Source organism: Mauremys reevesii, linkage group 8 (assembly GCF_016161935.1).
Source record: "Mauremys reevesii isolate NIE-2019 linkage group 8, ASM1616193v1, whole genome shotgun sequence".
Taxonomy (NCBI): Eukaryota; Metazoa; Chordata; order Testudines; family Geoemydidae; genus Mauremys; species Mauremys reevesii.
The window spans coordinates 92009413-92024309 of NC_052630.1; the positions used below are offsets into that span (position 1 = coordinate 92009413).

General features: G+C 38.8%; 2 protein-coding genes across 5 annotated transcripts in view; one reads left to right on the forward strand and one right to left on the reverse strand.

Annotated features, from left to right (window-relative positions):
• The window catches only part of LOC120370665 (integrin subunit beta 3 binding protein), a 52891-nt gene extending 49350 nt beyond the window's left edge, over positions 1-3541 (forward strand). The window contains 1 exon segment of the mRNA XM_039485710.1: positions 1308-3541. The gene's annotated coding sequence lies outside the window, so the exon portion shown is untranslated.
• A 2522-nt stretch (positions 3542-6063) lies between these two features.
• ALG6 (ALG6 alpha-1,3-glucosyltransferase) overlaps positions 6064-14897 on the reverse strand; it is a 40024-nt gene continuing 31190 nt past the window's right edge. For all 4 annotated transcript variants that reach the window (XM_039485412.1, XM_039485413.1, XM_039485415.1 and 1 more), the window contains 6 exons: positions 12084-12169; positions 11304-11388; positions 9940-10010; positions 7849-7917; positions 7499-7697; positions 6064-6596 (listed from right to left, as the gene is read on the reverse strand). In XM_039485412.1, coding sequence (XP_039341346.1) covers positions 6399-6596; positions 7499-7697; positions 7849-7917; positions 9940-10010; positions 11304-11388; positions 12084-12169 — 708 coding nt within the window. In that variant the 3' untranslated portion in view covers positions 6064-6398. The remainder of the gene's footprint in view (positions 6597-7498; positions 7698-7848; positions 7918-9939; positions 10011-11303; positions 11389-12083; positions 12170-14897) is intronic.

A 14897-nucleotide genomic window follows, 5' to 3' on the forward strand; every position in this document is an offset into this window, starting at 1 on the left:
AGGTTATACCTTCTTACATATTATGGGTGACTCTCCTAATGAGCTGCTTCGAAGAGGACTGCCTGCCCCGTCCTGGACAAATAGATTTTCTATTCTAGTCTATTCCTGAGGCCTATGCTGCTCGGGAGACATTGCTGTCCATTGTTTGAGCAGTAATGCCATCTCCTCGGCAGCTCAAAGGGGCAATAGGAGGGTTTGTGTAGGGAACCATTTCCAATTGACATTGCCACTTCCCTATGCCCCTCCCTCACGTGTATTAGTAAAGTTCTGTGTTTGCTGCTAGCCTATTTTTTAATTCTCTTTTTTGTGCAATGTGTTAACGATTTACTGTTTGCACTTTCTGGATAAAATTTCCTTTTAACAAAGTTCCTTTCTTTCACTAATTTCATTTAAGCCAGATATGGCACCTCCCAGCTGCTCACCTATTGTTTTATACTCTATTTTGTGCCATTCACACTGGTGAGCTAACGGAAGCCACAAGGCAAGCTTTGTGGGTGCTTAATTTCTGTTATTCCATTGGATGCTTCACTCTGTTCCAGTGACATAAGCAAAAGCCCAAGTAGAGACTGACCCTGTCAATCAGCAAAACACCACTTATGCATAAGAAAACTGTCTGCTCAGGGTGTCATGTTTCAGATTCTTTTCAGACATATTTTCATCTTTAGATATAGAGAATTATCTGCAGATTAATGGGGATTGATGGAAGGTATGAGCATATACCCCTCTCTAGAAAGTCAGGTTATTCTGAATATTCATAATACAGTATGAAGAAGGGGGAGTTGGCTCACAGATATTCACAGAATGTGTATATTTAAAAAAATAAAATGCCACAAATCTACAGCGTAACTTTGAATCATGTCTTCACTGTTCAGTCTTTCTAATAGGTAGCCAGTGATATCAGCCTCTGTCAATTGTTCCTAGTAAAGGCATATTTACCTTTTCCTGCTTTTATTGTGTTCTTGTGTAAGTGACAAACATACAGTTCATTCATTTTCTTACTATAAAAAGGCCAATAGTAAATCTGGTGATGGTGAAAAAGCTTTCTGCGGTTGGCAGTATTAGCTTGTCCGCTTTGATTTTCAACGGTACCAGGAGAATTAATTATGAATAAAAAACACCCTTTGATCTTCTAACATCAAAAACATTTTACCCCAATGTAAGAGAAACACAGAATTGTTCATTTTCTGTTGTATTATGTGTTTTTACATAATGAAGTTAGGGATAGGCAGATACGTTATTGTGAACAGTAGGCATATGGTAAAGTTGTCTAATTAAGTCTTATTTCAGTCATTCTTTTAACCCCACAGGCACTATGTGAAAAATGCATTCCATATCAACACAAAGTTCTACATCTGCTTTATTGTACTTAAAAGGAGAGAAAAAATGCCTGTAAATCTATCTCCCCAGCAAATACCAATTAAGGATTGCTCATTGCACAAGGCAGGTGCATATCTAGATAAAATTTCTGGTATCTAATTTAAACTTTACAATGTGCACAACCAGATAATCACAATGTAAATAATTCATTTCTTCATGGCTCTTTTATGCATGTTTATGTACTACAAGCTGATCTAGATTTACTACTGTACAGAGTATAAACTTCTTTTGCTACGTGGTTATTATAAATAGTAGTTGTGCTGCCTTGGTGTAAAGGCTGTAATATGTTTTAGCATTGAGCAGGAAGAAGCTGAATGTTTAAGGATGAATACTGATTCCCAGGCCTTCAGAGAGACTGAAAATTTCACAGTAATGATATGCTCCATTTCTAGGAATGGGTGCCAGTTTTACCATGAGCAGCAATGACAACTTGTAGGGCTTTGTTTATGCAGTTCATCAGCCTACGCAAAAGTTGAGATGCTATATAAGATAAGTTGCAGCAGTTCCATGACATTTTCAGCAAAAGCTGACATACTCCAAATGGGGTGTTTGCAAAATATTTTATTTTTTTGGTTTATTGTGATCAAATAACCTGGGAAATTACATTATGGTAGGAGTTCATTCTGAATACTCAACAAGTCCAATTTGTTTTAAGCTAGGTAGCAGACAGTTGGGTTCCCTAACCCAGGGCCATATTTATACTGCATAAGTGGATGCTATTGACTTCAGTGAGAATGTTTGTGGAGTAAGGCATAACTGAACATTAGTAAAGGTGTCCGAGGCGGGCCCTCACTGTTTACGTGCATGTACTTAGAGAATGATTATGTGCTTCCTTTAGTCTAGTGTACATACTTAGTACAAGGGAAGAGTTGGTGTAAAAATGGGTTTGCAATTGTTTCCGCCATCCTTTGCCTATTTCTGATTACCCTGAAAACTCTCCACTTTTAGGCAGAGTTGCCAGATTTGTAAAGGCAGCTGTGGCCTCTCTTGTGTGTTGGGTAGAAAGTACAGATGTACAAAAAAGGTGAAGGAGTCTGAATATTATTCCTTCCCACCATTGTAGAGTAGTGCTTCTCAAACCAGGAGGCGACTAGCATTTTACAAGTGAAGTTTTGAGTTAGACAAAGCTAAAATGATGAGTGGTGCAGAGATGTTGCCAGCTTTGTATACTCTACAACTGCTCCATAAATGTAGATATTTTAGAAATAGCAGAAACATCCCTTTTTAATAGATATGCAACCTGATCCAAAAAGGCATTTGGTGTGCAAATAGAATGCAGAGTGTCTTAAGTTAGACAAGGGACAGTCAGCAATTAATGTCAAGTTAGTACATTATTTTTACCTTGACCCCATAATGTCAGAATAACCAAGGTTAGCCATTTTTTTTATTAAGGAAAACAGAAAATTCAGGGCTGAATGGGGAAAAAGATTTAAGATATTGCTCCAGATATTACTCTTAACTATGTGTACCTTAATGCTGTTAAAGCCGTTACTGTTTCTTTGACCTCTTGGTATACTTAGCTTTTGCCTTTCAGAAACAGCTGGGTCTGCTAAGAACCATTTCTCAATTCTACACAAGGTAGATCAGATGACTCTCGCTTTATCACCCTTGGAGGCCATCTGAAGGACAAAGAAAAGAGATACAGACAAAACTAATGTTTTTATATGGTGGGGAACACTTGGCCCTAATCTTGTGATGAATACAAGACAGAAGAGACTAACTAAAATGTGAAACTATTCCACTTTCTTCCATCTTAGTTGGATGTTTTACATACTTTTATTGAAAATAGAGGTACACTACATTGCTTTAGCTTATGGCAGTGTTTCACTAAGTTTATTTGTACAAAATTCTGTAGGTGTTGTTTCTCAAAATCATGGTGGACTCTTTCTATGGCTAATACACGTAACTACCCACTCCTTTTTAAAAGAAAGAAAAGATTTTATTGTGGATGGAAATTTTGCATGCCTTACACATGGGTAATTATCATGGTAGCACCCTCTCAGAAGAATGTTAAATGTTTATGGAAAGGTTACAGTTACAGCTTGGAATAAACTCTCATATACTAGGTCAAGTGCTGTCTGTCTACATATATAACTGGAGTTCACAAATGCCTTATACGTTAAGTGGAATGTTACCGCCTACAAAATAAAGCTGCCTTCTAGAAGTGCTGGTAATTACTTGTTGACAAGATTAAGACAAGTTGTTTCACCAACAAATACACTGCCTCTTTTAATTAAAGAAATGTAAACTCAGTGGGTAGAAACTTCTTTTAAGTGACCTCATAATTCATACATGGGGAAGTAAGTTCATAGAACACCTGCTACATACATTCATGTCTTATGCTACACACCAGAGACAGCTCTAGAATATTTTAATGTCAATGCCACTTTGGTATTTTGCTCAGAGTAATCAGGTTAATATGGGAATGCCCTTAAACAAGGATGGTTTGTCCTTTCATGTGTGCCCAATCTGATTTCAGTTTCTAGGCTGTACCTGTCTCCAATGATACCAGCTCAAGGGCTCTTTTTCCCCCATTCAGCCCTATTGTGCTGTATAATTACATTAATTAGTTTGGATTCTCTGAGCTGCTAATACACTGTGCAGAGTGCCATTCAGATAAGAAAGATAACAAACAAGTAGCTCAGTCTGGAAGTTATTCCACAGCAATTTGCAGCAGAATCCACTCGCTCCTTGTTTCAGAAGTATGCTATAGTAGCTGAGCTTCCATTTTAGTAAAATTAAGTTATTGTGGTTTATATAAAACCTTTTTATTTTTTAAATACCAATTTAAAAGACACTTACCCAAGGCTCTTGGTGCCTTAACACAACATTAATGCAATAAAATCCTAGAAGCATTAATCACTTGAACAGGAACTCAGCTAAAGGTGAACAGTGTAAACTTAGGCCTGGTCTACACTACGCGTTTAAACCGATTTTAGGAGCATTAAACTGATTTAATGCCACACCCGTCCACACTAAGAGGCCCTTTATATCGATATAAAGGGCTCTTTAAACCGGTTTCTGTACTCCTCCCCAACGAGGGGAGTAGCGCTAATATCGATATTACCATATTGGATTAGGGTTAGTGTGGCCGCAAATCGACGGTATTGGCCTCGGGGCAGTATCCCACAGTGCACCACTGTGACCACTCTGGACAGCAATCAGAACTCGGATGCAGTGGCCAGGCAGACAGGAAAAGCCCCGCAAACTTTTGAATATCATTTCCTGTTTGCCCAGCGTGAAGCTCCGATCAGCATGGGTGGCGATGCAGTCCCAAATCCAAAAAGAGCTCCAGCATGGACTGTACGGATGTGATCGCTGTATGGGCAGACAAATCTGTTCTATCAGAGCTCCGTTACAGAAGACGAAATTCCAAAGCATTTTTAAAAAATCTCCAGACAGAGGCCACAGCAGGGACTCAGCACACTGCTGCGTGACAAGCGTAACGGAAAGCCAAAGAATCAAATGGATGCTCATGGAGGGAGGGAGGGGGGACTGAGGACTCCAGCTATCCCACAGTTCCTGCAGTCTCCGAAAACTATTTGCATTCTTGGCTGAGCTTCCAATGCTTGTAGGGTCAAACACATTGTCCGGGGTGGTTCAGGGCATAGCTCGTCAATTTACCCCACCCACCCCAAGAAGGAAAAGGGAAAAAAATCGTCTCTTGACTCTTTTATGTCACCCTATGTCTACTGAATGCTGCTGGTAGACGTGATGCTGCGGCAGTGAACTGTAGCATCCTCGCCCCCCCTCCTTGGTGGCTGATGGTACAATATGACTGATATCCATTGTCATCATCAGCCTTGTGGCAGATGGTACAGTACAGAAGGACTGGTATCCGTCCTCATCATCAGCCCATGAGTGCTCCTGGCTGGCCTCCCGGTCGTTCCCAGTAGATGGTACAGAACGGCTGGTAACCGTCTTCATCATAGCAACAGGGGGCTGAGCTCCATCAGCCCCCGCCCTTCATGTGTAAAGAAAAGATTCTGTACTGCCTGGACTATCATAGCAGCGGGATGCTGGGCTCCTCTCCCCCACACTGCTTAATGTCCTGTCTGAACTATCATAGCAGCTGAGGCTGCCTTCCCCTCATTTTATCTCACTAACAAGTCACTGTTTCTTATTCCTGCATTCTTTATTACTTCATCACACAAATGGGGGGACACTGCAATGGTAGCCCAGGAAGGCTGGGGGAGGAAGGAAGCAACGGGTGGGGTTGACCATTCTATTTAGGTCATAAAATTGACAATTATCTATAGAGATGTGTAGTTTGTAAGTTATATTACCCATATGAAAAAAAGATATGTAGGAAAAACAATAGCAGCAACCACAGCACCCTGAAACTCTTGTTACAATAAAAATGGACTTCAGCTGGTAAAGGGGTTATTGCCAGAGGCAGATGGTCATGTTACCATGAACTATGATAGTGAGTCATGGATATCAGTGCAGTGACCTTGATGATTTTAAGCATATCATGTGAAAGCATCATGACAGTGAAATAGTGTGCAAGGCTGTTTAATTTATGTAATCAAAAGAGGCCAGCAAGAGATGCCACTTAGAAGCAACAGCCAAGAGTTATTATTTAACCCATATTTGTCTCTCTTCCACATTTCATGCTGGGAAACGTATGACTTGACGCTAGCAAATTATATTCATGGTTTTGCTAAATTAAACTGGCACTGCTAGTTAAGGGTCAAGATTTCCTGTATTTAATCATTTACAGTTTACAAATAGCCTTTTCATATTGGAAAACCATATCAGAAGTATTAAAGTTCTTGAGAATATAACAAGTGGAGTTAAATTTCAAACACTGTTTGGTAATAGCTACTCTTCCTCTTTAAAATAAAAGTAATTAACTTATTCTTTCTGTTTAAATGTAAAACAATTTGTTTCCTAGTTTTCATAGATCATGGGAAATATACTAAATAAGACTGATTTAGAGCTGCCTATCGTAACTGATATTTTCACTGAAAATATTCTCTTTCCAGTTTAGTCTTGAGTTTTCACAGCTTAGAATTTAACTAATTGATTTTCTTCTGATTTCTACCATTTCTTGAGTCCCACAGTACAATAGCATTAAAATACATCAGGAAGAATAAGAAGTGTAAGCAGGAAACAACAGACACAGATACAGGAAATAAATCTGGTAGCTTCTGTGGAGGAGTCAGTGTGGCACTCATTAAAGTGAGGATGCCCATCAGAGTTACTGAGACAATAAACTGTAAGATAAAGAATGATACATTAGTTAACATTGATTTACAGTGTCAAATGAATCAGAAGTTACTTTCCTTGCTTAGGTGCTTTGAGTCCTTCATCCTCTATGTGGATGACCTCTTAGGCCTGGTCTACACTGGGGGGGGGGGGTGTCGAACTAAGGTACGCAACTTCGCGTAGCTGAAGTCGAACTACCTTAGTTCGAACTACTTACCCGTCCTCACGGCGCGGGATCAAAATCCGCGGCTCCCCCGTCAACTCCGCCACCGCCGTTCGCGGTGGTGGAGTTCCGGAGTCGGCGGGAGCGCGTTCGGAGTTCGATATATCGCGTCTAGATGAGACGCGATATATCAAACTCCGAGAAGTCGATTGCTACCCGCCGATGCGGCGGGTAGTATGGACGTACCCTTAGAAAATACAGTGTGCATCTATACTAATATCTTGTGTGCCATTCTCTAAGTGGATATAAATACAGTCAAGCTAATCACCTCAAAAAAAACCACCCAGAGATTAGACAGTTTCCTACTATATATTCAATACATTAAGGGATATTTTGGAATGGGCTCTTTTGACATGTTGCTGCAAAGTAAGGTAACTTACTTATTCTGGGCTTTTAGGAGGGATTTGAATGAGGAGATTGGGTAGGGGGAAGGGGCTCACACTGGAATTGGGAAAGCATTACATATATGGAGACAGCTTGGAAGAAGACAGATGGGTCTCTTGGGTGGTTTTCAACACATGAAGTTGTTCACATGAAACTTCTATTAAGAACAAATGTGCAAACAAGTATATTCCATAAGCAGTATATAAATCCTATTGCCACAAAAATGTACATAATTGTGGGCATAAAGCTGGTTTATCATGATTTTTAAAAACAACATATTATGAACAGTTAAAAGTTTCTTACCAGACTCTTAATAATCTTTGGGAATGCTTTAAATGAAGGAATGTATGCCCTAATAGAAAGGGAGAGTGACTTCAGCTGCAGGTCCTCTTCTGAAGTCTTTTCAAATATTGAAAAAGAAGTCGCACATACTGTCAGAAACGCCAGTGTTGTCACCACACAGGCAAGAAGCAGGCCATCCTTCAACAGAAGAGGCAGTAAGCTGTTAAAACAGAAGGGCATTAGTCTACATTCCAACAAATTTACATTTTAAGCAACACATTAAAAGGTGAGAAAAAAGAATATGCTTAGAAAGATGTACAAGAATCAAGGCAGGAAGCATACTGTATTGAAGTTAATAGTGTCTGACTCACCTGAAGGTTGACACAAGTAAAAACCATGTACACATCAAAGGAATTTCGTTTATCATTAAGCAGACCGGTCTACAATGAAAAGAAAAATAGGTGTACAAACACTGTAATGACAACAGCTTTGCTGGTTCTCTCTAAACTTTTGTTATACACAAGTTTTACTTATTCTGGGCAGGGGCGGCTCTATAAATTACGGCGCCCCAAGCAGGGCGGCGCGCTTCGCCGCCCTTCCCCGGTCCCGCGGCCGGAGCAGAAGTGTCTGCGGCGGGTGCGCTGGTTCGCGGCTCCGGTGGAGCATCCCCGGGAGCTCAAGCAGAGCCGTGGGAAGAGGGGACCCTCCGCAGTCATGCCTGCGGCAGGTCCGCTCGTCCCGGGGCTCCGGTGGACCTCCCGCAGGCATGACTGCGGAAGGTCCGCCGGAGCCAAATGCCGCCCTGCCCCGACAATGCCGCCCCACGCGCCTGCTTGGCGCGCTGGGGTCTGGAGCCGGCCCTGATTCTGGGCCAGAGACTCTATTGGGTTCTGGCTCCTTTTTTGGCCATCTGGAGCCAGACACTAGCTGCAAATGGTAGAACTCCCTCCTGGGGCAAGAGTGCCAGTACTGGGCCCGCCATCCTCTCACTCAGCATAGGAGACATGGCAGAACTCCCCTCATTCTATCCTCCACAGGCATAGGATCCATTAAGAATATACCAGGGCAGAATATCTCCTGCACCAGAGCTATGCTTGATGTAGCACCTGGCATCTTTGATTCTTGGCGTCAGCCTCTCACTGCCGTAGGGCTGTGTATACGAACACTCAGTGCACAGCAAGCTGAGGTGTAAATCTACAGTGCCCTTGCATGCCATGCACTGTCCGTATGGATCCTGCTACTGTGCACTAAAAGTTCCCTACTGTGCACTGCCCTACTGCTGATTCAAACTGCAGTATGTGCGTGTGCACTAGAGAACTTTTAGTACGTAGCAGCAGGGTCCACACAGACAGTTAGTGTGCTACACATTAGAACACGGTAAATTTACACCACAGCTGCCACGCACTAGGTGTTTGTGTAGACATGTCCTAAAGCAGTGACAGGCTGACCCCGAGAACCAAAGAAGCTGTGACCACACCAAGCAGAGCTCTGGTGCAAGAGATATTCTGCCCCATATGTTGATTTGCAGCACAATATGCATTCAAAAGGAACAGCTGCAGTTTATAAGCATCCGTGCCTAGTCACATTAGTAAGAATGGTAAAGTTGTGTGTTCAGCCAGGAAGCTAGAAACAATAGTTTAGTGGCCAGTCTAGATAAAATTGTCCCCTGTGGGCTTCTATGTAAGCTTTCTAATGTAAACCTAGGAGAGGAATATTAAAAGTGCTACCACACCAGTGTTCAAATTTCTCCCACATGATGGCTATGCTTCATCCAAGGGGAAGAAGATGACCCTTTGCCTTAAGACTTATCTCCCAACAAAGGAAAGAGAAGGGGAATACAGCTCTACCCTGCTATAACGCCACCCGATATAACACGAATTCGGATATAACACGGTAAAGCAGTGCTCGGGGGGGGGGGGGCTGTGCGCTCTGGCGGATCAAATTAAGTTTGATATAATGCGGTTTCACCTATAACGCGGTAAGACTTTTTGGCTCCCAAGGACAGCGTTAGATCAAGGTACAGGTGTAGATACATTAATTTCCAAGATTGGAGGCCCTTTGCCATGTAGTTATTGAGAAATGAGGGAGAATTCACCCTATTTCACTCATCATTATTACTTACCTTATATATGCTTTCTGGACAACTACATGTCTGGGGCTTTTCTTTGGTTTCCATGGCAGTGTCACCCGTCCTACCCCCAGAATCAGTGAACCCTACCACCTGGACAGCCACGCATATTTTGTGCTGACTCTGCCATTAGTGGTCAAAAAGGAAATTTCTACTTTCATAGCCCCGAATTACTTATTTAGAAGTTCTTACAGAATGAAAACTATATGCACAATTTTTTTTAAAAGTCTCTGTTTTAATAGACACATTATTTCTAAGTGAGGAAGATGCCTGTGGCATCATCCAAATTGAGGAACAGGGTATCAAAATATTTTCTATATAAAAAATAACTTACATTGATACTAGAAGAATGGATTTTTCATGTACTTGGAAGGAGAACAGGAAGAATGACAATGCACAACTAACCTAAAAAGATTCAAGTAGAAGAGGTTAATATAGATCTCCCCAATGCAAAGTGTAGGTTTTAGTTTTTCAGTTGGCCTAATTTTATGTAAAGGCTGGCATCAGTGTGAAGCGTCCAATATAATTAAAGTATCTAATTTGTACTAAATATATTCAACTCCAGAGCAATTAGCATGTTTCAATATAGAGGGACAAGTACACTGATCTGCACCTGTAACAAATTGTGGCTGCAAAAAGGAGCCTTTTGAAAGTTTGACCCAGAGTATTCAGAACGTCTCATGTAATAAGGCCCCTATCTTGCAAACACTTACGCATGTGCTTAACTATCCTCACATGAGTAATCCTATCAAAGTAAACTGAATCACTCGCATATATAAGTGATTGCAGGATTGAGGCCTACTATATTAAGTCAGAACTATGCAACTACCATACCTGAGGTAGGTTGTATTATGCTGGGTCAACTGTGCTCATGAACAACCCGCACCTCAGAAGTAACAACAAAAGGTCTCATTCTTTTTACTGAACTAAAAATATATTGAGCAAGAATTAAACTACAAGATAATTCTCGGGAAGGATTAATCCTAGTTATAGGCATCACTATTATAAACTCAAATAATACTTAGAAATTATTGTATATTTTAAAACCATATAAATCAACTGCTGTTTAAATTTTAGTAATATCTGTCTTGGTATAAAAGTGCTTTTAGTTTAAAAGGAATACTTTACATTCATGTCGTGTAAATATGCCTAAATTTATGTTCAGTGATATTAGACTACAGAGAGACAAGCAAACATTTGTTAAAAACAAAAAAAGGATCATTCCTTTTCAAACCACTAATGAGCCTGCAATGACTATTGTGGGAATTTTTATTGAATTTGGCAGCCAGTGCATTAAAAAAAACCTATCACTCTGGAAACAAAACAAAAGAGAAAGGAAATCTCAAACCCATACAAAGTTTTATTGTGTGGAGAATCTTCAAACGGCTTTTCAGAGGAAAATAATAAAAATACAGAATTAAAATAAAGAAAACCGAGATTAAGAGAAATAAAGAAGTATAGACAAGGGGAAAACCTGAGATTTAAAAGACATTAGTTAGGTCCTCCAATACAACTTTGATATTCAATTCTATTGGTGATATGCTTTTTAAACAAACAGTCTCTTCAGCAGATACCAAATGACATTTAACAACATACATAACTCTGCACGGTGGGACAATTTTAAGGAGAACTGTTGGCCATGCTCCAACATTCAGTGATAGATTATATATAAGAAACAATTAAAAAAAATACACTTACCAGAGCAAATTTAAATCGTCGGAGTGAGGGCTGGAGGGTTAGTTTTATACAAGCCGGAAGTAGGGTCAGAAATGTAAAAGCAAAGCTAAAAGATTATTTTAAAAAAATATTAAGTTTATCCTTTAATATATAAATAACCACTTTCATGTTTTCAGATAATATTTTCAAAAGCAACTAGGTGATTTTAGGGACCCTGTCCCATTTTCAAAAGCACAAATCACGTAGGCACTTAAGTCACTGTGGTGTATGCTCCTAATTGACTTATGTACTTATGAAAATTTTATTCTTCAGTAACTTTTTATCCATCTTCCATACTGAAAGAGCCTCATCTTGAACTATTTGCTTATTTGAAATATTTTGGATTATGCAAACTTTAAACATTTAGAAGAAATAATGGAAAAAGTCAAATGCATGTGTTTGTTATTTTTATCTAGCTTCCCAATTTTAATTATTCAGCTCAAATTATGCAAACACAGAAAAAAGTTTAACAACATTCTAAACACACACAAACCTGGGGAAAATCTTTAATTTTATTTGTATTATTTGGAACTAAAAAATACACTATGAACAAAAGTCTTTTTAAGAACTCTGAAAATTTCATCTCTCAATTCTTCCCAAAAATTAATGGATGGGGTTTTCAAAAGCATCTTTTTGACTTAGGAGCACAAGTCCCTATGACTTTCAATAGGATTTGTGCTCCTAAATCACTTAGGTGCTTTTGAAAATCCCCCACGATATGAATAAAAGTGAAAGTTACCTAAAAGCCTTCAGTTCTCTTACCTGAGTTTAAGCTGGGTTTGAGGTGACATCACATTCTTTATCTTTATAAGGACACTTAGACTACACCAGATATTGGCTACTTTATCCTGAAAAGATATTTAATGAGTTGTATCTATGTTAGTTTGCTGTTCAAATAATATGAGGATTATTTAATATTTCATTGAAAAATAAATTTTGATACACAAATGTCATATGCTATAATGAAAGGCAATATTGGGTCAGTGTGACCTTGGCTCAAACATAGAAAATTAAAATCTGAAAGAAACTGAATTAAAACATGTATTAAAATAACTGAGAAATACTTTCTCGAACACAAGAGATCATCAGTCTTAAGTCAAGTCCACAGACTTTGTGAAAATAAAGCTCTGAAAACATTCATCCCTAGGAAAATTTACATCAAAATGATAGCACCTGTGAAACTTTTTTCAAATGTGAAGACATTCAATTAGGGCTGTCGATTAATCGCTGTTAAGTCATGCAATTAAACTCAAAATTAATCGTAATTCATCGCAGTTTTAATTGCACTGATAAACAATAGAATACCAGTTGAAATGTATTAAATATTTTGGATGTTTTTCCTGCATTTTCATATATATAGTAATCTGAGTTGTAATTGAAATCAAAGTGTTTATTATTTTTTATTACAAATATTTGCACTGTAAAAATGAAACAAAAGAAATGTATGAGGTGAATTGAAAAATATTAAGTACTGTAGTGGAATCTCGCTGTCGTGAAAGTGCAACTTACAATGTAGATTTTTTTTTTGTTACATAACTGCACTCAAAAACAAAACCATGTAAAACTTCAGAGCCTACAAGTCCACTCAATCCTACTTCTTGTTCAGCTAATTGCTAAGACAAACAAGTTTGTTTACATTTATAGGAGATAATGCTGCCCTCTTCTTATTTACAGTGTCACCAGAAAGTTAGAACAGGCATTTGCATGGCACTTCATAGGTATTTACGTGCCAGATATGCTAAATATTAATATGCCCCTTCATGCTTCAGTCATCATTCCAGAGGACATGCTTCCATGCTGATGACGCTCATTAAAAAAAATAACGCGTTAATTAAATTTCTTACTTAACTCCTTGGGGGAGAATTGTATGTCCCCTGCTCTGTGTATATATTCTGCCATATATTTCATGTTATAGCAGTCATGGATGATGACCTAGCACATGTTGTTCATTTTAAGAAGACTTTCACAGCAGATTTGACAAAATGCAAAGAAGGTACCAATATGAGATTTCTAAAGATAGCTACATCACTCAACCCAGGGTTTAAGAATTTGAAGTATCTTCCAAATTTCTGAGAGGGTCAAGGTGTAGAGCATGCTTTCAGAAGTCTTAGAAGAGCAACACTCCAATGCGGAAACTACAGAACCCGAACCACCAAAAAAGAAAATTAACCTTGTGCTGGTGGCATCTGACTCAGATAATGAAAATGAACATATGTCAGTGTGCACTGCTTTGGATTCTTATCGAGCAGAACCCGTCATCAGCATGGACGCATGTCCCATGGAATGGTGGTTGAAGCATGAAGGGACATATGAATCTTCAGTGCATCTGGCAGGTAAATATCTTGCGATTCCAGATATAACAGTGCCATGAGAACGCCTGTTCTCACTGTCAGATTACATTGTAAACAAGAACCGGGCAATATTATCTCCTGCAAATGTAAACAAACTTGTTTGTCTGAGCGATTGGCTTAACAAGAAGTAGGACTGAGTGGACTTGCAGGCTCTAAAATTTTACACTGTTTTAATTTTGAATGCAGTTTTTTTTGGTACATAATTCTACATTTGTAACTTCAACTTTAATGATATAAAGATGACACTACAGTACTTGTATGAGGTGAATTCAAAAATACTATTTCTGGGGGTTTTTTTACAGTGCAAATACTTATCAAAAATAAATATGAAGTGAGCACGGTGCACTTTGTATTCAGTGTTGTAACTGAAATCAATATATTTGAAAATGTAGAAAACCTCCAAAAATATTTAAATAAATGGTATTCTATTATTGTTTAACAGTGTAATTAATCGTGATCAATTTTTTTAATCGCTTGACAGACTTAGAGTCAATATATTCTCACATTTATTACACACCTGAATGTATTTAGCACTGCTTACTAGCAATGACAGAGTTAACCACTAATAAATCAAGAAGTCTAAAGACATTAGCAGTTGTGCTAGGATCACTTTCAAAATTACATTTGTAACCACAGCTATCATGCCCATGAAACTCATCCCTAAACAGCTGCTAGAATCACAGCTGTGTAGACATAACAACAAGAAAGCTACTAGCACCAACTACTAAGCTATCTTCCTTGTATGCTTACTAGCAATACAGAATATGCTCTTCAAATTTGCTGAGGACTACAAGTGAACAGACGGTTTTGCAGCACCAGCAAACATATAAGATGCCTACTTCATAGCCAATAATATTTTACAACCATCAGCATTTGTTGCTGTTTCTGTAAATGGGAATCAATTCAAAGAACCTGTTACAGGCAACAGAGTATAAACTTACTGTGCATTGCTTACATAGACAATTTCTCAGTTTATCCAGATTAGTATCCAAGTAAGTCACTCCCCTATTCAGTCTGAAAATATTTGATCTAATATTAGACTAAAATCCTTGGGCTCTTTTGAATTCATTGTTTGTTGACATTTACAGTTTTTATTTTTAAACTTAGCAAAGGGTAAAAAATGCAAAGTGACAAAAGGTATTTTGGTTTGTAAATATCTTTATCTCCCAAGCTTCAATTATTTTTCAACAAGCTGCTGGAGAATATGTTCTGAAAATATTCCTAT